The sequence below is a fragment of the Barbus barbus genome, assembly GCF_936440315.1.
Source record: "Barbus barbus genome assembly, chromosome: 10".
NCBI classification, from domain to species: domain Eukaryota; kingdom Metazoa; phylum Chordata; class Actinopteri; order Cypriniformes; family Cyprinidae; genus Barbus; species Barbus barbus.
Window position 1 is genome coordinate 2,373,185 of NC_136738.1, and position 22,623 is coordinate 2,395,807.

General features: G+C 37.5%; 1 protein-coding gene across 1 annotated transcript in view; it reads left to right on the forward strand.

Annotated features, from left to right (window-relative positions):
• The first annotated feature begins 2,105 nt into the window (after positions 1-2,105).
• Positions 2,106-22,623, forward strand: part of als2a (alsin Rho guanine nucleotide exchange factor ALS2 a) — a 29,707-nt gene continuing 9,189 nt past the window's right edge. The window contains exons 1-33 of the mRNA XM_079427762.1: positions 2,106-2,218; positions 2,402-2,464; positions 2,610-2,758; positions 3,329-4,681; positions 6,240-6,396; positions 6,502-6,598; positions 7,421-7,498; positions 7,599-7,787; positions 8,637-8,808; positions 8,914-9,103; positions 9,187-9,252; positions 9,786-9,948; positions 10,028-10,159; positions 11,965-12,093; positions 12,186-12,209; positions 14,296-14,366; positions 14,532-14,598; positions 14,679-14,878; positions 15,425-15,490; positions 15,997-16,095; positions 16,199-16,366; positions 16,447-16,558; positions 16,703-16,780; positions 16,895-17,022; positions 17,104-17,268; positions 17,618-17,735; positions 18,170-18,327; positions 18,565-18,681; positions 18,842-19,018; positions 20,255-20,300; positions 20,382-20,443; positions 20,532-20,681; positions 20,792-20,888. Of these exons, the coding sequence (XP_079283888.1) occupies positions 2,442-2,464; positions 2,610-2,758; positions 3,329-4,681; positions 6,240-6,396; positions 6,502-6,598; positions 7,421-7,498; positions 7,599-7,787; positions 8,637-8,808; positions 8,914-9,103; positions 9,187-9,252; positions 9,786-9,948; positions 10,028-10,159; positions 11,965-12,093; positions 12,186-12,209; positions 14,296-14,366; positions 14,532-14,598; positions 14,679-14,878; positions 15,425-15,490; positions 15,997-16,095; positions 16,199-16,366; positions 16,447-16,558; positions 16,703-16,780; positions 16,895-17,022; positions 17,104-17,268; positions 17,618-17,735; positions 18,170-18,327; positions 18,565-18,681; positions 18,842-19,018; positions 20,255-20,300; positions 20,382-20,443; positions 20,532-20,681; positions 20,792-20,888 (5,001 nt within the window). The 5' untranslated portion in view covers positions 2,106-2,218; positions 2,402-2,441. The remainder of the gene's footprint in view (positions 2,219-2,401; positions 2,465-2,609; positions 2,759-3,328; positions 4,682-6,239; positions 6,397-6,501; positions 6,599-7,420; positions 7,499-7,598; positions 7,788-8,636; positions 8,809-8,913; positions 9,104-9,186; positions 9,253-9,785; positions 9,949-10,027; positions 10,160-11,964; positions 12,094-12,185; positions 12,210-14,295; positions 14,367-14,531; positions 14,599-14,678; positions 14,879-15,424; positions 15,491-15,996; positions 16,096-16,198; positions 16,367-16,446; positions 16,559-16,702; positions 16,781-16,894; positions 17,023-17,103; positions 17,269-17,617; positions 17,736-18,169; positions 18,328-18,564; positions 18,682-18,841; positions 19,019-20,254; positions 20,301-20,381; positions 20,444-20,531; positions 20,682-20,791; positions 20,889-22,623) is intronic.

Sequence of the window (22,623 nt, forward strand, 5' to 3'; positions counted from 1 at the left end):
TATCTCCACAGCGTGAAAGAGAACAGATGCAGAGGTCGAGCGAGGCCTGACACATGCTGAGAGTGACAGACGGACTTAACTAATTGGACAAGGTGACCATTACACATGCTTGAATCTGCACGACCTGATGGGTCCACTTAGCAGGACAGATGTGTTGTGAAGCCTACATGCCCTCTCTCTCTCTCTCTCTCTCTCTCTCTCTCTCACACACACACACACACACACACACACACACACTCCTTTCCTCTCCCACCATTCCGTGTTAGTGTTTATGACCACACATACTAAAATATAGGGCCAAGTTCCACAGGGCAAAGTTGTGTGTTTTATATAGAAAACACTAAAAGCGAAAACAAGCTGAGATCACGAACGAGAGCTTCGGGGAGGAGATGTGGAGGGTGTGCGTGTGAGACTCTGGGCTCCTGCTGGTGTCCTGCAGAGATATCTTATACCTGCCAATCCTTCGCTGGCTTTTTTACTGCTCGTGGTTTCTCCTCCCCAAACCCAAGTCGTTTTACTGTTTTCTATTTTATGTTACTTGCTGTTGACCTTTTTTTTCTTCCTCCAAGCCAACTTTTATGTGACATTATGGTTTTTTAGAGTGCGGTTGTCTGAGTCTTGTTCTGTCAGACAGATCGTTTCGGGTTTTGTTGCTGCTGTTTTGGTTTGTTGAGTATAAAACTGAGGTCATTTGGAAGTCATGACATAAGTTAGGCTTTAGCGTTATGTGAGGAGTACCATCTCACCATTTCAAGTGAGGTGCTACGCCTTTGACCAGCCAAATCACAGAGGACTAACTTTATTAGCCATGAAACCATTACAGGATAGTTCATGGCAAACTTCACAGAGATTCGAGCTGATGTGAATGTACTAGTAGTGTTGTGCTCCCTGCTGGTTAGTGAAACACATTGCATTTTCCTGCAAGAAACCCCCAAAACTGAACAGTCACCATGATGACAAGAAGTTTAACACTTTCTCATTTTATCAAATCATGCTTTTGATCCTCTTAGTATTTGTATGATTCAGAGTGACACGTGAGTCTGCACTATTGCTGGGTTGTAATTAATGGCTTTTAAGCACAGGGTCTCTTAGATGGACAGTAAAATGTTCAGAAATGGATAGAATGCGGAGACTGTTATGCATGTAGATGCAGGAGGATGGATGAAAGGCCTACTGTAGTATATATGATATGTATAAGGCCTCCAAATTATCGACTGGATCAAAACTTTGCTGAAAAACCTGTTGCACACAAGCAGCTATGTCCCTTTTGAGTTGTCTGATTTGTTGTCATTGTACACGTCCTTTAGCTGTGAAAACTGTATGTTTATAAAGTAAATGTAAGAATAGCTTTTATACTGATAGAAGTTATTTTTGTCATATTAATGAGCCATAAAATCCTATATTTTTTCTAAACATTCAACAAACAATAAAAATATTTTTCTGAATATGTCAGGCGTAAAGATACTTAAGTTAAATGAAAAACGTTGTAAATGATGAATGGTTAAAAGGTAATGCTATTAGAATGTGAAATATTAAAATATGTTCAATATTTTTGTTTCAAATGTCTCAAACAAACGCATTATTTGTTGTGAAGTGAGTTTCTGAACGACATTTACGATTACATGATCACATTGTTTATTATTTTCTTTAATGTTTTAGTAGAACATACACACTATATCCTACATCTAAATGACATATTATTTATTATAAATTGTACCAACAGCAATTTTATTGGTTGGATTGCTTAATACTTTGGCTTGCACACATAAATTTAAATAAACACAAAAATACCATTTAAATGGTGATCAAAACAGTGTGCAGTTGCTGCAACTTATTCCCAGTAACAGCTGCATTTGACCTTTATTTAAACAATTTTCACAGTTTGCTGACTATGCATGCATCTCCAGGGTTAAAGAAATCTAAATAATAAAGTAGCCTATTAGATGCAGTGTGCATACTATCCATTCTAAATTATATGTGATATTAGTCATTTTCAATACTATTTAGGGCAGATAGGGTGGATAGCATGCACATTGGTTGATTTTCCAGACAAAAAAAAAAAAGAAGAAAAGATTTTCCATACAACATCCGCGTTACCTAAATCTGTACAATCGGACTATTATGACCCTCCGCGCTTTCCGTCGTTCCCAAACAAACTTTACTGTCAAGTTGAAGCGCGAGCGTTCCCTTCTTATATAAAGCGGACAGCCGTCCTCCCGTAAGCTACTGCAGGATATTACTTTTCTCTAAAAACAGTGTTTTGTAAATACGCTTATTGAACTTAATCGAACTGAACTACTTTCTGTTTACTCTCTTGGGCGGGTTTAATGTGTCAGAAGTGCGTGTGTTAGTTACTTTCGCTTGTGAGGTCCGTTTTAAATCGCTATTTTATGTCATTTAGATGCTGGAGTGGCTGTCAAACCGTCTGAAATGATTAAATCATGCTGATGGAGGAACAGAGCAGGTGTGTTATAATGTGTTACTATTTGAAAGTGCTTTGAGTCATTATTTATTCTCTCTCGTCTAGCATTTGAACGCACAGTGAATGTTTACCCAGCTCTTTGCATCAGTTGTTGATGCACATTGAAGAGTGAATGTGTTTGTTCCAGCTCTGGAGAAGAGGAAGGCTCTAGAGAGAAAGGTGTGCTCTACAGATGGCAGGGCTATTTCTGCAGGGTGACCCCAGAGAGACTGCTGCTGTCCAGGCCAGTGCTTCACGCTGCACTGGGGACTTTACATGGGCTTCTGCTGACAGAAGGTCAGAAGATGAAATGATCTCATCATAATTCAATTGCATACTGTTGTAATCAAGAGTTTACATGCACCTTGCAGAATCTGGAAAAAAAAAGACGGATCATAAAAATTGCATGTTTTTATTAGTACTGCATGATTTTGAGATCCATCTTTTCACCGTGAAGGCAATTGAGGCACTCGTAACACAACAGTCGCAACAGTTTCAGACATTCATTGATGCTCACGAAAGTAACACAGTAACATAGATCTATCTATCTATCTATCTATCTATCTATCTATCTATCTATCTATCTATCTATCTATCTATCTATCTATCTATCTATCTATCTATCCTTCTTCCACCTTATTTCCTTACCAATTAATGAACAGTGAATAGACCAATACATGTGGGCAGTGATTCATATTTTTAGCAGCTGATATAAAAAAGTTGCACACAAAAACAAAGGATGATTAGATCTCTCATGATATGAGAAAAACGTATGCGTAAAAACTTGTGCCTAATAGATGGATAGAAATAAGAAAGATTGATCTTTTGGACAGTATTGTATAATTGTCAAACATGTTTCTCTCTCAGATGGGCACGTGTATAGTTTTGGCGAGCAGCCGTGGAAACGAGTCGAATCTCAGCCTGCCGGCCCTGTTATAGAGAGCGGCCTGAGCGGTCAGCGTGTGATCTCTGTGTCAGCGGGCAGCTATCACTGTTCTGCTGTAACGGAGGATGGCCTCGTCCACATGTGGGGGGAGAACTCTCATGGCCAGTGTGGCGTCTCTGGAATGGACCAGGTACACAGTCCCACTCCCGTTAATGTAGTGGATGGCGAGATTCATCCTCCGCAACTGGTCCGAGTCCTGAATGTGGCCTGCGGAGCGCAGCACACTCTGGCCCTCTCAAGAAAGCATGAGGTGTGGGCATGGGGTAGTGGCTGCCAGCTGGGACTAGTCACCAATATATTCCCGGTATGTAAACCCCAGAAGGTGGAGCATCTTGTGGGAAGATACGTGGTTCAGATCGCTTGTGGTGGGTTTCACAGCCTGGCTCTGGTTCAGATTCTTTCTCCCCCAGAGGACAGTCAGCAAGCTCGGGATAGATGTGGGCAGTGTAAGCAGAGCCTTTACACCATGACTGATAAGGATGACCATGTTATTATCTCTGATGATCATTACTGCCCACTTGGAGTGGAACTGACTGATTCTAAAGAAGGCCGAAGGTCAGGACAGAGTTCTCCAGCTCAGACACCACAAAGGAAAAACTCCTCAGCCCACTTCGAAGTATCCCCGTTGACCTTGAAGAACATCTGCGAAGACCCAGGTTTTCCAGTCAGATCTCAGCAAAATACAACAAGCCAGGAGGCTCAACCAGGTCCTGCTTTATCTGAAACCGGACATGCACGTCTGCGACGAACCAAAAGCAATCCCTACCCTGATGAGCAAGCTCTGACAGACTACCTCAAAAGAATTTCGGACCAGACCCTCGCTGAGCAGGCCGAGGTCGGCTCTTTGGGAGGTTCCCATCCTCCGAGCCGCCAGGCGTCACTTACATGTCCTTTCCGATCAGACCAAAGTGGTGAGCTTACACTACGTCCCTCTTCACCAGCACTGAGTGGAACTGATATCAGATGCAGACAACGCTGTGCATCAGATAATGTCACAGACCGGAAGCACTCTCTCCATTTAATACCAACACTGGATTCCACTTCTGATGATTCTTCACAGCACTCAAGTGTGGATGGAGGCGTTTGCATCAGTGACCTGGTGATTAGCAATGGATGTATATTTGAGTCCTGTGAGGAGGGAGGAGAGGCAGCTGGAATGGACTTCTGTGCAGCAGATCCTCTTCAAGGCAAGAAGAGCACCAGTCTGATGGACATCACGTTAGAGGACGCTGAAGCACGTAATCGCAGAGGGTCTTTACCTGGCTTCTCTTCAGGTATTGTGAGCCTCAAAATTTATTTGAAAAAATATTTTATAAAATATTAAATCGGGGGATATAACATTTTATGTGTTCTACATGAGTGCGTTGTCTCAATCAACCAATCAGGGCGCAACAAGTTGTTTTCTTCAAAATTTTAGATTTTAGTGGCCTAGCCAACATTTTCACAGTTAGGCTTTAGCCAACTGGATGTTATTATACTGGTGAGAAATGAGCAGAGTTTGCAAAACCAATATAGAAATGCAAGAAAAAAAACAAACATTTAAATTTGCTAAATAAATGAATGTACATGTTTCAGTAGCCAGTAAATTTTTCATCAACTGGCTTCAGTTTGCCATCCATACTGTTGATCAATGGTAAGAACACAAGAACCTGGACCACAAAACCAGTCATAAGGGTCAATTTTCTGAAATTGAGATTTATGCATCATCTGAAAGCTGAATAAATAATCTTTCCACAGATGTATGGTTTGTTGGAATGGGACAATATTTGGCCGAGATACAACTATTTGAAAATCTGGAATCTGAGGGTGCAAAAAAACCAAAATATTGAGAAAATCACATTTTAAGTTGTTCAAATGAAGTTCTTAGCAATGCATATTACTAATCAAAAATTAATATCATATATTATAAAAATGTATATGATATATTATTATAAATTAATAATAATTTAATTAAAATTAAATTAATTAATATCCTAATGATTTTTGGCATTAAAAAAAAAATCACAAAATTTGACCCATACAATGTATTTTTGGCTATTGCTACAAATATACCCCAGCGACTTAAGACTGGTTTTGTGCTCCAGGGTCACATATAACCTGCCAAATACTAGGTACTTGGTACTTTAACGTGCTACTATTTATATCTTGGTAACCCCCTTTATGCAAAACACTTTCACTTGCAGAAGAAATGAATCATGGATGACTGCACTCAGGGTATTTCTACAATGGCATCGGTTACTGAAAGCTTTACTTTTGCATGATGCTGCATCCACATTGATCATAGTTCCAAGACCACTGTCATATTGGTCAGCGAGACAGAAAGTGCACTTTTAATTGAATTAATTTTAATTGTCATCATTTACTCACCCTCATGTTTATCCAAACCTGTATGACTTACTTGGTTACACTTTATCTTAAGGTGCCCTTGTTATAGTGTAAATATACATTTAAGTACTGAGTAATATTAATTAACTATATGGTTAGGATTAGGGTTTGGTTTAGGGTTACTTGCATGTAATTATGCATAATTTATTGTTATTATAATACATGTAACGTGTGACAAGGACACCTTAAAATAAAGTGTTACCACTTACTTTATTCTTTGGAATGCAAAGTAAGACTTTTTGAGAATTGTTTTTGTCTATACAATGGAAGTTAGAGGGCACCAGAACTGTTTGGTTCTATCTCTAGGTTTGGAAACATCATGAGGGTGAGTAGAGGATTGCAGAATTGTTATTTTGGGGTGAACTCTCCCTTTAAAAACTTAAGGTTGTAGAAATTCAGTTTATTTAGTTGGTTATTGAGAATTTTTAATAAGCTGTTGAATTTCAGCGTCGCCTTCTGGCAGTCATCGAATCAACCATTTACGAGCTGTAGTAGGTACTTCTACCTCAGAATCCAGAAGTCTCCTTCCTTCCCTCTTCACTGAGGTGTGGAGTTGGGGGAGGGGCCAGGAAGGTCAGCTAGGTCATGGAGACTATTTGCCCAGGTACAATAGAGCCCTCATAAACACTTAAGTGTTTTGTTTGTTTAACTGTTCATGTCCTTGACCACAGTGCATGACTGGAAAAATGTTTTGGGTTTCCTCCTACAGGTTACAGCCTCTCAGCATCAAGAGCTTAAGTAAAAAGGAAGTTGTCAAGATCACTGCTGGAGCAAATCACTCACTGGCACTGACCGCTCAATGTCAGGTAGAGAGGGACTTCGTTCGATTATATACTGCAACAGCGTCTTCAAAATTCTTCAGTAAAGCAATTTAGGCCTTTCATAGAAAAACATAAAAAAGATGCAAAGTACAAGACAGTATATTTATAAGGAAATGACTACTGTAATTATCCCATAAAGCCTCGCAAATGATGTAATAGCAGCCTGGGTCTCATTTCTGTAATTTAAATGTATGATTTTCTTATCAGAAAACTGTAGTGTTGCATTTGAATGAGATTGTTTGCTTTATAAAAACTTTATAAAGTAGGTTGCTAGCTAATGTTACCTTACCAGCTGTAAAACATTAGCACAATCCTGCTTGCTGTGATTGCCATTAAGAGAACAGCAACTTCTCTCATCAGAGGCTCTTGTCTCATTAAAGTAGTGTAGTGCTGCTCCTGGAATTTGGATCTGAAAGTTGCATATGTTTGATCACCTTGTAGCTTATGTTAGGTCTTCTTTTTTTTTTTATTACAATTTTAGTTTACATGTTAGCAATTTTGTTGCGAGTCATTTTTGTTGTCTTTTTTTTTTTTTTTACTATAGCTTCGATTTATTTATTTTGTTTAATTTAAAAAATTGTGATACTTCAATTTAAACTTAGCTGTTACATGCCAAAGCAACATGTCTAATTGCCATTTAAGCTTTTTAAGTTAAAATTTTTCATCTAATATTTATATAAATTAGCAAAAATAATTTTAATAGTTTAACTAGAAGTATATATTTATAGTATAGCTAAATTGTCTGTTCTCTTCTGTCACCTCTTCCTCATAACAATTTTGTAAGTTTGTATTTCTTTTCTCTCACAGGTTTATTCTTGGGGAAGTGACAAATTTGGGCAGCTGGGTCGTATAAATGCTCCTAGCACAGTTCCTAATCTCACCATGGTAATTTTTTGATGATATGCCATCACCTTTTCTGCAGACCTTCCCTTTTAAGGCATACAGTTCCCTGTATAAAAATGAATTTGCTTTTGTGTGATGATAGATCTCTGAGGGTATCCGTGTGTGGGACGTGGCAGCAGGGCAAACGCACACTTTGCTGCTGGCTGATGGAGACCGTTATCAGCCCATACTGTACTACAGCGGAGAGCAGGTGCTGGAGAGCACTGACAGCGCTCATCCCCTCTCCGGGACCTACACCCAGATGCCCACACTTCTGCCGTTCTGCATGAATGTTCGTACAGACCGCTATGACAGTTTATTCTGTTGATACAGTTCTGAGTTATTTTTACTGTGGGTAGGCTGTTAGCAAAATAACATCCACATTTATTAATGTAACACAAATTTATAAATTATCTGAAGCCATCCTGCTTCATTGTAGATTGTGATATGATATCAAATTTATTGTCAGACAAAATTTTTCTTGGATTTATGTTGCACACTCTTTACAAACCAACAAAACACAATAGACGTAGACACTGTAAATACAATAGAATTTAAAAAAGTAGAGTACATTGTTACAATACATAGCACAAAATCAGTGACCAAGAAAAATGTTAATGATTAAATATTTTTTAAATAATTAAAACAACAAAATAAAATAGACCTTCCAAAAGATGTATAAAATATTTGTTATAATTTGTATTTTTATTAATAAATCTACAAGAAAATAGAAGTCTTAGATGAAAAATGTAAAATAAATGAAAATTGTAAATGTTGCCGTGTCAAGTGAAATTAGTTGAAATACTAAAAATAACTAAATTAAATAAAACTAATGCTTACACAGAAATAAAAACTAACATTTATTTGTAAATATTTTTTAAAACATTAAACATAAAAATACTACAAATTAAAATAAAAATCTAAAAATGTAATTAAAAACGTTGATCGTATCTATAATGGTATGTAAATAATGAATTTGAGCTGCTTTAGATGCACTTGAATACATAATTTTGCCAGAAAGTATCAGTGAGAGGTTAAAGTATAATGTACTGCAAGGTAATCACATTCATTTTAATGTTTGTGGTTTGCTGTTTTATGTCAAGTCGCAATTTACTCTAATTTGGCCGTGTCCTTTGTTTAGATTGGCTATGTGAGTAAAGTGTTTGGGGGAGGACTGAAATGTTTGGCTTTGGCCGATCAAAACGCGATGGGTTTCATAGCTACAATCCACGAACTGGCTTCGGCAGAGAGGAAATTCTACTGCACCCTCAGTAAGGTGAAGAGCGAAATCCTGAGCCCCCTTCTGTCCCGTGGTATGTATCAGATTGTTTTACTCATTGCACATTTTGTGTTGAATTTGTGGATTGTTACTGTTTTTTTAATTTGATATCGTTTGCACCCACTCTGTTGTAATGTAGCAAGTTTGGCCTTGGCTCTGGGTCCGTCCTCCATGTTGCTGTTTCAAGAGTTGGCTGGTAGTTTCAGCAAGCTTTGCCATCTGACAGGACAGCACTCAGTATCCCTCACCAACTTCCTGCAGCGAGGCAAAGTGATCAAAACACTGGTCTTGATCAAGAACACAGACCTATTCATGGACACATATAAGGAGTAAGTATTCAAACTCAGAGACGTTAACATCTTTTATATTTTTACATCTCTATAATAACATCAGTGATGATGTTAATCCTCAGGTACAGCGATCCAGTAGGAAACTTGCTTGTTATGGGAGCATTCCAGTCGTTGCTGAAGCCCTCACAGTGCGTTGTCATTTTCATTAATATATCATCTCTGAGCATCATTATAATATGTGACCCTGGACCACAAAAAGCAGTCTTAAGTCGCTGGGGTATATTTGTAGCAATAGCCAAAAATACATTGTATGGGTCAATTTTCCTTTTTTTTTTTTTTATGCCAAAAATCATTAGGATATTAAGTAAAGAGCATGTTCCATGAAGATATTTTTTAAATTTCCAAAACTTTATTTTTGATTAGTAATATGCATTGCTAAGAACTTCATTTGGACAACTTTAAAGGCGATTTTCTCAATATTTAGATTTTTTTGCACCCTCAGATTCCAGATTTTCAAATAGTTGCATCTCAGCCAAATATTGTCCTATCCTAACAAACCATACATCTTACATGGAAAGCTTATTTATTCAGCTTTCAGATGATGTATAAATCTCAATTTTGACACTTTGACACACAAAATTGACACTTAAGACTGGTTTTGCGGTCCAGGGTCACATATATGCAAATAACATATTTGGTAATGCATGATCTGTTTCTTCAGAGACTGCTTTGGGAAGAAACTGGAGTTGATACAGACTCTGCTCGAGTCCAAGGAGAAGAGCGTGTCACCCTATGATCTGTTAGTCAACTTGTTTTATATGCCCTTGCAGCACCTGCATGGGTATAACCGATTACTTCTGAAACTAGCACACTGCTTTGAAGTGGTAAGAAAATGATTTTCATTATGCTCTTTAAAGGAATCAAAGTGGCATAAAAATACATGACAATCATTTATTTTTTTAGAACACTGAGGAATATGATTGGATTCAGAATGGTTGCTCTAAATATGAAGCTTTAGCTCGCCTTGTCAGCAAGCAGAGAAGAGATGCTGAGGCCACTTTCAATTTCTGGAGGAACTTCAAAGGGAAGAATTCGGTATGGTGCAGAATATAAATGCATGTTGTATAATTCTAAGGCAGATAGTTGCAGTCCTGGCTTCTGATGATGTGCAGTAGTACTTGTCCTCCAAGTCATAGCTGTTGTTTTTGTTGTATAGCAACATGCTTGTATATGAAGGACTATGTGCATTACCGTTCAAAAGTTTGGGGTTGGTAATATTTTTTTATGTTTTGGAAAGAAGTCTCTTTATTTAATCAAAAATACAATAAAACAGAAATATTGTGATATATTATTGCAATTTAAAATTGCAATATTATTAGATTTTGTTTATCATTTATACTGTATATATATTTTTTTAAAATGGAATTTATTCCTATATTGTTAAAGCTGAATTTGCAGCAGCCATTACTCTAGTCTTGAGTGTCACATGATCATTTGATGCTTAAGAAATATTTCTTATTAATGAATTTCTTATCAATTTTAAAAGCAGTTGTACTGCTTAATATTTTTTGGAAACCGTTTTACAGTTTTGAATAGAAATAGAAATTTATTTTGTAACATCATGATTAATGCATCATTCCTCAATAAAAGTAATAATCCCTTTTATAAAAAAGCTTACTGACCCTGAACTTTTATACAGTATATCCTCCAACTGAATTGTATTTTTGTTTCACAATAACGTCAATTTGCTTCTGTTTTGTTGCATGTCTTGCTCTTTAGTTAAATTCACAATAGTTAGGTGCGCTGTCTAACATGTTATTACAAACCTTTCTGTGCAGTGAGATTGGAAAACTAGCTTGTTTGCCCACCAGCCATTTTAAATGTTTCCATTCAAATGCAGAAAAGACTTCATTTGTAAATGGAGTTGAGCAAACACAAAAAGCATATGAAGTTTTGACAGCTGATGCGATAAGCGGTCACGCATATAACAACATTGTTAGCGTGAAAACACCCTCATGAGGGAGTGCGTGTGTAGAGTACTTGCAGTATGCACTTGAGCAGTAACAATCTACTAAGATCCAGGCAAGTAGCAAATTATATTCACTTCTTATTCGTACCACATATGTGACCCTGGAGCACAAAACCAATATAAGTCGCTGGGGTATATTTGCAGCAATAGCCAAAAATACATTGTATGGGTCAAAATTATTGATTTTTCTTTTATGCCAAAAATCATTAGGATATTAAGTAAAGATCATGTTCCATTCAGATATTTTGTAAATTTCCTACTGTAAATATATCAAAACTTAATTTTTGATAAGTAACATGCTTTGCTAAGAACTTTTATTTGGACAACTTTAAAGGCGATTTTCTCAATATTTAGATTTTTTTTTTTGCACCCTCAGATTTCAGCTTTCAGATGATGTATAAATCTCAATTTCAAAAAATTGACCCTTATGACTGATTTTGTGGTCCAGGATTCACATATGTTGTCTTTACTAAGTAACAGTTTCTGGGTCAATCTGAGAATTGTTTTAATATACAACTAATTATAAGAAATGTTGGCCTGTTGTAGTGGTTCACGCATAATGTAATATAATCCACCTCCGTGAAAATGTACCAGCAGCGTTTGGCTGGTGTTCATTTCCCTCCCTGGCAGCAGTACTTGTGACTGTACAGTATATTACTTCCACTTTATAATGTGGTTGAGTTGACCTAGTTACTATTTCCTTTAATGAAGTTGAATTGCTCACCGTGCTTCTAGACTAAATAGTGTCAGATATGACCACAAAAGTTTCAGATACATTTCTGTTTAGTTAATGTGGAAAGCTGTGTGTGGCCGGGAGGATTCATGTGTCTGTATGTGTGCCGTTCTCTTTACCTGACCTTCTCTTTCTCAGGAATCCCTGCGTAAGCCGTCTCGTCGTCTGGTTTGTGAGAGCAGTAATAAAGCTCTGACGTTACAGAACGCTGGAAGATTCTCTGCCAGCTGGTTCATCCTCTTCAGTGATGTGCTGGTTCATGCACAGGTTAATTCACTAAATTTACCACACTGTAATTTTCATTAAACTCATTTTTCATTTTATTCATGTTTTTTTTTTTATTGTCTTCATTCATTCAGGGTACTATTCCATCAAAGAAGCTTGTGAGTATTGTGTGTTTAAATTCCTGCCTTCACAGAAGCAGTGTTTAGGGCTTGACTTGAGCCTGAAAACATTATAAAGCATGAAATGCCCATGTGGAAGTTGTTGTCTGATGAAAGTTTCCCAAGCTTAAAACCTCTTCGTTTCTCCCTTCTGAATCATCAGCTGGCATCTTTTCCCTTTTGCTTCTAATTGAAGTTCATTATTCTGCTGAGGAAAGATAATAATAATCAGATTATTGGAAAGAGTGATGATAGTGTGAACGTTAAACCTTGCTTTAACATGGAAACTTTATGTGCTACTAACTATTTTGTGCCCAATGTTAAACTTGTTTAAAACCGATCAGCGTGTTGAAGACGTGGCGTGGCAGATTGTGTGCATGTTCCAACGTGAGTTTAAGTCTTGCGTGTGTCATTTGCAACACATTCTCCCTGTCTTTTTTAGCCAGCATTACTATTGTTTTGTTGCATTGCTAACTTAAACTACTATACTGTTAAATAAAGCTCAAGTAAAATATAAATGGTTGGAGAAAATTTGAAATGTTGCATTGGCAAAAAACTTCACAAAATTACTAAAACTAATATAAAAATAAAGCCATATAGAAATATGTACTAAAAAAAACAAAAAACAATAGAAATGTCAAAAGCACATAACAAAATTACATTGAAAATATTAAGATAAAAGCTAGTTCAAAATATTAATAATTGCTATAATAGTATATAAATATTACTAGTACTACATCTGTAAAATGGCAGAAGTGAAATTAAAAATAATAGTTAGGGCAACTTATAAGACATCTTTTTGATCCTAGTTTTAAACTGGTTTTAAACATTGAAGCTCCATTCATTTAAACTTTAAAAATATATCAGTTGTTGTTTTCATAGTGTTTGTGTTTGTGTGTGTGTGTGTGTGTGTGTGGTGTCCAGGTATGCCATGTCCCCACAAGGATAGTAAAACCTGCAATTTTTGATGATGTGGTTACAAAATGTAGATGTCCATGAGGAAATAGTTTCTAAAATAAGACTAAATGTGTTTTTTTATTATTATTATTATTATTATTATTATTATTATTATAAAAATTAAAAGTGCACTTTTTTTGTAAATCTTAGGTTTAGGTGTAGGTTAAGTGGATAGAATATAAAGTTTGCACAGTGTAAATGTCTATGGCCCGGTTTCACAGACAGGGCTTGGACTAAGCCAGGATTAGGGCATTTAAGTAATTTTATTAACATGCTTTGGGAAAAAAACATTACTGGTGTGCATCTTGAGACAAAACAAAGGCACTGATATGTTTTAAGATCAGTCAGTGCAAGTTTATTTTAGTTGAAACAGCTCAGATTTACATTTTAGTCAAGGACTAGTCTTAAGCCTCGTCTGTGAAACCGGGGGTATGTCTAGTGTCATCATAAAACCAAAAACCTGTTGTGTGTGTGTTTTTGTCGAGTATGCTGGCATATTGCCTCATACTTTTTTGTGGTTTTTGAAACTTGATCTGTAAGTTCTGCTGTGATGTTTTCTTTGCATGCTTGGTTGGTCTGTGTTTCTTATTGGTCTAATTTTCAAGTGGTTTGAAAATGGCAATAACATTTGTTTCAATTCCTCCCTTGTCTGCACACGCTTTTAATAACAGTTGATCACATGTCTAACGAGTCACACACCTCAGAGGGGCTCTACTTCACCCATATACCTTTCATATCATGCCATAGCACATCATTGTTCTGTTTCATTGCATACTTTTTAACTGTTGATTTCTGCCTGTAGTTGTAGTAATATGTTTGGGTGTGGTTTCCCTTGTGCAGCAGAGCATGTCATATTTCTGATGTAGTTACATGGGTGTGTGTTTGTGTGAATGGGTGGGTGAAGCTCCTTAAGGAACTGACAGTGTTTAATATGGCTGTGTTTTTTTATTATTATTTTTTTTTCAGGCAAACCTGTTTTACTCACAAATTAGATGTATTTCCTGCTTAAATGTTTTTTTTCATGAATCCGCAGAGCAGAGGCTTTACTTTTATTCCCTTCTTTAATGTACTGTTGATGAGGGAGTGACTTGCTTATATGTAACTGATTAAATTTTCTCTGTTTCTATAGTTCTCATCTCATTACATCTATCCACTTGCTACACTCTGGGTGGAGCCCATCTCAGATGAAAGTGTGGGCCAGTAAGTTATCCATCTTAACATCTTTTGTCTTTCATTTTCAGTTTTAGTTTAGTTTAGCACATGACATTTCATTAAATATTAAATGGTCTTGAATTGTCTTGCATTGGTTCTATGAACCCATCAACCAATGAAAAACATTTCTGCCCCAATGACTGTCATTACTAGACATGGCCTTAAGCTGACCACACCTGAAGAGAACTTTGTTGTTCTGGCAGCATCCCCTTTGGAAAAGGTAATGCTCTTGATGCAGTAGGAGTTTGGTTGAGAAGTTCTGTTTTGCGTTAATTCTGCCGTCCACTGGCTTTCTGGTAGGGGAAGTGGCTGAGAGCCATTAACCAGGCCATTGAGGACGTGCTTGCTCTAGGCCTGAACGGAAGGACACGTGTGTCTAGAAGCAGCCAGAACGGTGACCCTCCTGTGTCACGCACGTCTACCTACACTTTCAGCAAAGAGGGCCGACTCAAAGATGCCACCTACGAGGGCCGCTGGCTGTCAGGCAAACCTCACGGCAAGTGAGTTCATGCCCATAATGACTCTTTGTATTCAGACTCTATTTCTCTCAGTCATGCATTTATATTTTTGGTCCCACTTTATATAAGGTGGCCTTAAGTTAAGTACTATGTACTTACATTTAAATTAATCGTTTGGTACAATGCACTTATTGTGTACATGCATGTTTTTACATTGTACTTATACCTATGTGTAATTAATTTCTGTAATTACGTTTATAATTACACTGTTGACCCATCCCTTACACCTACCCATACCACCTAACTTTACCCGTATCCCACCTCAATAGCAGCAGAAGTGTTTTGCAATGCAATATGACCACAGTAAGTACATTGTACTTATTTTTTTGATGCAAGTACATAGTAGTTAAGGCCAGTTAATATAAAGTGTGAGTATATTTTGTTTAGGGAACACCAGTGGTAATCCTGCTTAACATGCAAACATCTTTTTTTCTTCTTTATTAATTTTTTTTTTAAATCCACTGTGGAGCATGTTGAATTATCTGGTTCACATGTACCTGTACCTTCTGTTGTCCTTTTCTTTAATAGAGGGACTCTGAAGTGGCCAGATGGGACCGTTTACTGTGGCACATTCAAGAACGGGTGGGAAGATGGGTCAGTATGCACAGTTTAAAATGAACATACCTATGTTTGCAGATTCTTTTTTTTTTTTTTTTTGCAAAGATGAATGATGGATAAAGACATTTATAGTATTTTCAAAGACTTCTGTTATGAATAAATGCTGTTCTTTTGACCTCTCTGTTCATCAAATATTCTGATAAAATAAAAACACATGACAGTTTCCGCAAAAATATGAAGCAGCACAACTGTTTTCAACACTGATAATAATAAAAAAATGTCTCCTGAGCACTAAATCAAAACATTAGAAGGATCATGTAACTCTAAAGACTGGAGTAATAACAGCTGAAAATTCACCTTTGATATCACAGGAATAAATAACTTTTTTTAACAAAACGGTTGCATTCACAAAATGATGTATCTGTATCTTGATATAATAAATGCAGAGAATAAGAGACTTCTTTCAAAAATATTACATATCTTCCCAACTCCAAATGTACTGTATATGTGTTTTATACTCACCATTTCTCTTTTCTTTGTAGATTTGGAGATTTTATGACCCCCAACACGACATTAAACAAGTTTGAGCGTTACCAAGGTCACTGGAAGGAGGGGAAAATACATGGCTTTGGCACATTTTGGTAATAATTATGTAAAAGTGTATATTTAAAAAGCTCTTTGGACCATTATCATTTAATGGGGGACCCTGAACATCTTAAATTGCTAGAGTTGCCATCTTTGCAGGTATGCTTCAGGTGAGGTATACGAGGGCTCGTTCAGGGACAACATGTGTCATGGTCACGGCATGTTACGGAGTGGGAAGTTAGCCTCTCCTTCCTCCAGTAGTGTGTTTGTGGGCCAGTGGGTTCAAGGGAAGAGAACAGGCTATGGGGTGTGCGACGACTTCAGCAAGTATGTTTATTGTAGTTACCAAATTTGAGATTTTAAACATCCTCCTGAACAATTCATTAATTTGTTTTTATATCTCCCAGAGGAGAGAAATACATGGGAATGTGGCTCGATGACCAGCGTCATGGAGTCGGAGTCGTTATAACTCAGTTTGGATTGTATTATGAAGGAAGCTTCTGTAATAACAAGATGACGGTCAGTTGAGCTGTTATGCAAAATGCCTGCATTGAAGTGCCTGTAACTTGCTTATATTAAATATGCTCTTCTTTAGCTGTTTGCACACTAGATACAGTGTGTACTATTATTTGAGCAACTTACTCTATCTTTTGTCTGCTGTAGGGCAATGGGACTCTTCTCTGTGATGATGACACAGTCTTTGAGGGCGAGTTTTCAGAGGACTGGACTCTGTGTGGAAAGGTGAAAGAATTTGACCGTTTTCTGTCACAGTAAATCTATAGAAACTCTATTTGTGATTTGTGCATGTGAATGCTTCTGTGTATCTGAATCTCCTGTGGTTTTATGGATGTGAAGGGCGTTCTGTTCATGCCTAATGGGGACTCTTTGGATGGGGTCTTTGACGGTCACTGGGGAGACGGTCTGAGAGTGGCTGGAACTTTTACAAAACCCTTTGAAGCTTTGAGGAGAGAAAGAAAGATACCGTAAGTGTGTCATGAATAATGCTTTGGCCTACTGTGTATATATATATTTATATTTTTGAATCTGTTTGTGTGTGTGTGTAGTGTGGCTGGTCAACACTCAGTGCCTGCAGAAGAAAAGTGGAAGGCAGTGTTTGATGAGTGCTGGAGTCGATTAGGCTGTGAAGCTCCTGGTGAAGGAGTGCATGAGAAGGCCTGGGAGAACATTGCCATCGCCCTCACTGCCAGGCGCAGACAACAGAGATATCGGTGTGTACACACACACACACACACACACACACACACACACACACACACACACACACACACACACACACACACACACACACACACACACACACACACACACACACAAGGTGTGATCACACTAGGTTTGTAACATTCAGTAGAAAATGCTTTATATTCTGCAACATATAGTTAAGGGTTTAATGTTGCACTCCATTTTATTTTATTTTTTTATTAAAAAAACAAATTCTAATTCAATAGTTCACCAAACTGGAACTTTTTACACAAAAGACAAAACTTCTTTGTTTGTATGCACATGAATGTAAGTGAACAGAGCATGAAAAAATCATCAATGATGTATGTTTGTCAATAGTCCAGAGGAGCTGAGTCGATCTCAAACTAAGATGCTGGAGAGTCTTGAGGTGATTCCTCAGCATGTGGGCCCTGTTACTGCCGACTCCTACAACAACGTCCGTCGGTATCTCTTGAAGGTGAGGTGTTCAAAGGCGTATTAACACCAAGTCTGCACAGCTGTACAGACGCCTCAAAAAGCATTTGGACACTTATGGTCACAATTAAGAGTGTCAGTGAATTAGATACAAAATATCAATCCAAGTTGCATCTGCAAACAGATGATGCTAAAGCTTTTTCAGAACTAATTTACTTTTCTAAGCCATGTTTGCAGTGACACCAACTGGTGTGAAGGGGATTTTTAGTGAAGGGAACTGACTTCATATAGATCACAGATGTCTTAGCACAGTAACCACAGGTGGCCACAAAGTTGCTGTAAAAATCAAGATTTTGATATAGTAAGATATGTGTGTGTGTGTATATATACGTATGTATGTATGTATGTATATAATTTCTTACATAATGCAGTTATACTACTGTTCAAAAGCTTGGGATTGTTACTAACTCCCTTTAGGCCTGTGATACCCCTCATCACCCTCTGGGCTGGCTGCTGGAGACCCTTGTGACTGTGTACAGGATGACCTATGTTGGTGTGGGCTCTAATAGACGCCTCCTACAGCAGGCAGTGGAGGAGATCCAGTCGTACCTAACACGCATATTTCAAATAGTCAGGTAACACTTCTCATGCTTCAATACGAGCTGCCAGAAACTTTAGTGCTTTAAAAGCCAGCAGAGCATTTTGCAAAGCTCATAGGAAGCATTTGACTTAATGAACACCGCTAAATGCAATAATGAGGTATACTATTCCTTTTTATTACAGTCTCAGAGCCCACTGCATACTTGATTTTCCTTACAACCTTAAGTATGTTGTTGGTTTTCAAATATTTGTTTTACAAATATGTGCCGCAGGTTTCTGTTTCCTGGTCTCCCTGAGGATGGAGGTTTTATTTTGGATTCTTCCAGTTCCTCAGATGAGGGCACAGACTCTCTTAACAGCAGTACACATTCAGAAACACCACAGCAGGGGTAAGGAAGCATCACTGTGACTCAACTACTGTTTTATTTCTGATTTTTGCATTAAGTTGCATTACATTTCTCTTACTACAGAAGATACATAGATCTATACAAATAGATAGATATAGTTACTTTCTGGAAGTATGACAGTCTTGTGTTGTGTGTACTGCAGTTGGTTAGTGAGCAGCTCAAGTCTTCTCCTGCCGGTGTTGCTGCCGAGGCTTTACCCTCCTGTCTTCACTCTCTACTCACTAGAGAAAGAGAGAGAGGAGGAGGTTTACTGGAGCTGTGTGTTAAGACTCAACAAGCAGCCTGATCTCGCTCTTCTAGCCTTCCTTGGAGTACAACAGTAAGTGACAATAGTAACAGTACCATATGAAAAATTTATCTTTTACAGTGTAAAAGTGTACAAATATTTATAATACAGTTTTACTGACCCTAAAAATAATTTGGACACTTAAGTCATTGCAGTAGATGGAAAATATCAAACACTTTAGACATTCTACCAACAGTAAGTAACTTTGCAACTACATGTCAACTAGCAGTCATTAGAGTATTAGTAGACTGTCTGCTTAATATCTTCTAACACTTTATTTTGATGGCTCCACAACATACTGATTATGAGAAACTTTGCAAGTATATGTCAACTTACTCTACTAACCCTAAACCTACCCTAACAGTCTACTCTGAAAGTGGACTATTGAAATAAAGTGCAACCCAAAAACGTTTTTCAAATAAAGAACATATCATGAAAAGAAGTTTGGTTGATGAAACAATGGATATATATGATATTTGGACACCAAAATATCATCTCCTTGGTAATTAATTAGAAGGCACTGCAAAAATTCATTAGTAGTCAGTTCACTTTCACAATTTGCAGTAGTCAGTCAACACTTTCTATGAAGACTGTATTTATAATATGCTGGCATTTATAAGAGTATTCTTCATTATAATGTGTGCATAGTGCCTTATGAAAATAGTAAACAAAACACTTGTATGTATCATCTCATGAAAAGCAGTTTTAATACATTATTATACTGACCTATTTGTGGTTATAACTTTAAAGCGTATGATGATTTATAGCACGTAATAAACCCCATGTTATATCCACTTAGTTCCCATATTTTTAATGTATTGTAATTCCCTTACCTTGACAAAGTCTTCTTGTAATCTAATAGGCTTTATCATTTCAAAGTGTTCATTGTCTGATTTTAGTAAAGTAACCCAGGCTTGATCTATTCTTAAACAGCCATAAGATATTATGAGGTGGCTATAAGACATGAAAAATGTCAAGATATGAGACTCATAATACATTATAACCATGGGAACTATAATTGTAACTTGGATGTGTTAATCGTATAAAAAATTATAACCTGTATTCAAATTTATTATGACTGGTGTTACAATTATTCATGAGGTTATACAAAATGCGTTTTTATGAGGCATGCAAAAGGCAATATTATATTTGCTATGTTTAATATTTCATAAGCATGCAAATACTTTTTGTGGCCCCTGTATATACAGTAATAACTAAACAAAGCGGTTGTTTTTACAATGTTGGGTTGAATGTCATTTTGTTTTCCAGAAAGTTCTGCCCAGTTTCTATCTCTGTATTGGGAGAGAAAAAGCAGGTAAAGCTTTCTGGCATTTCTAAGAAAATAATCAGTAACGACGCTGTTGGTAAAATATAATCAATCGACTTTAATGGACAGGTCTTGCCTAATACTAAAGACGCCTGCTTCGCCACTGCTGTTGAAACCCTGCAACAGATCAGGTAAAGACAGCCATGTGTGTAACAAAGGCAGAAAACAACAGCAGGAACACTTCATTAGCAGTCTCCTTTTTATTTTTTGCTTCTACAGCACAGCTTTCACTCCCTCAGACAAGTTGCAGGTGATACAGCTGACCTTTGAGGAGATCACCCAGGACATGCAGGCTCTACTTGGGCAAGATTTTCTGTGGTGCATGGATGACCTCTTTCCAATCTTCCTCTATGTGGTGCTCCGTGCACGGTACTTTTATAAACCTTTCACTGCATATATATTTATTGGCAATGAAGTTATCAGTTGAAACATTAATGTGTGTGCAGTTTGTAAAGAACCTGTCGCTTGTGAATGTGTAGGATCAGAAACCTGGGCTCTGAAGTGAGTCTGATAGAGGACCTTACAGACGCCAGTCTACAGCTGGGACAGCTTGGATTCATGCTGACAACTCTCAAAGTGAGAATAAAAATATATTTTCATATTTTTTTAACACAACTTCATGGACAAGTAACATTATTAGGGGCCAAGCCCGAAGGGCTATAGCCCCTATTGTATCTGTATGTTTTATTAGGGGCCAAGCCCGAAGGGCTATAGCCCCTATTGTATCTGTATGTTTTATTATTAGGGGCCAAGCCCGAAGGGCTATAGCCCCTATTGTATCTGTATGTTTTATTATTATTAGGGGCCAAGCCCGAAGGGCTATAGCCCCTATTGTATCTGTATGTTTTATTATTATTATTATTATTTTCGTCCCATGGGGTTCTATGGCAGCCCTATGAACAGAACATAGGAAAATGATGAAATTTGGCACAATTGTAGAGATGGACATAAATAGTTATCTGACCAACTTTGGGGTCTCTAGATCCAACTCTATAGCGCCACCACCAGTTCAAAAATTCAACATTGAAATGGTAATAACTCCTGAACCACTTGTTGTAGAAAAATAAAACTTAGTACACCTGATTACTCTCTTCATGCTGATCCCATTCAATAGCTTACAGTAAGACTCCACCCATTACAGTAGCGGCCATTTTGAAAAGTACAGTATTCTGTCTGTTCGCTACTACTCCTTGAAAATTGATTCAATTCTTCCCAAAATTGACTCAGATGATCTTTGGACTGAGCCGCACAGAAATGACTGAACAGATTTTTTTTATTCATCTTTGTTCAAAAGTTATGATTCTGTGAACTTAACGAAGTCGACCCAAAATTGGTTCAGAGCCTGTATCTCGGCCAAACTTGGATCAATCGAAACGAAACTTGGTACGCTTCATCAACACCGTGATCTGAGGGGCCACGCCAAAGTTGGGAACAGCGCCACCTATGGGTCGTGAGATACCAGAAATTCACATTTTTGCTTATAACTTTTGAACAGTAATTCAGAAAATTATAATATTTGTGTCTATGGATTCCTTGGGTCATGACGAAACAGAGGATGTTAATTTTGCCAGGATTGGCTGAACGACCTGTCCGCCATTTTGAAATTTGGTATAAATTGCAATATCTTTTGAACCATTTAACATATCGGCACAAATATCGGTAGGGATCATCAACACCATGTCCCGGAGGGACCACAGAAGTCTGAAGACAGCGCCACCTAGTGTTCCAGAGATATAACTATTCTAACAAAAACACATAACTTTTGCAAATGTTGTCCAAAATGTGTCATTTTTATGTCGTTTCGTTCCCTGGGTTATGCCGATTCTGACAATGTGTCATTTGTCATTTTCCAACATGGTGTCTGGCAGCCATTTTGAAGCAAATGCAAAACAGTGTTTTTGCTACTCCTCCTTCAAAATCTGTCCAATTCTTCCCAAAATTGACTCGGATGATCTTTGGACCGAGCCGCACAGAAATGACTGAACAGAATTTTTTGAGTACTAGTGAAAAAAAAAGTTATGATGCTGTGAACATAACGGGCTCAACCAAAATTGGTTCAGAGGCTGTATCTCAGCCAAGCTTTGATCAATCAAAACAAAACTTGGTACACTTCTTCAACTCCATGATCTGAGGGGCCATGCCAAATTTGGGAACAGCGCCACCTATGGGTCGTGAGATACCAAAACATTCACATTTTCGCTTATAACTTTTGAACAGTCAGTCAGAAAATTAAAAGGATTTCAATTTTGCCAGGATTGGCTGAACCACGTCTCCGCCACTGAAATTTGTTGGCTTATACTAGTGATCTTAG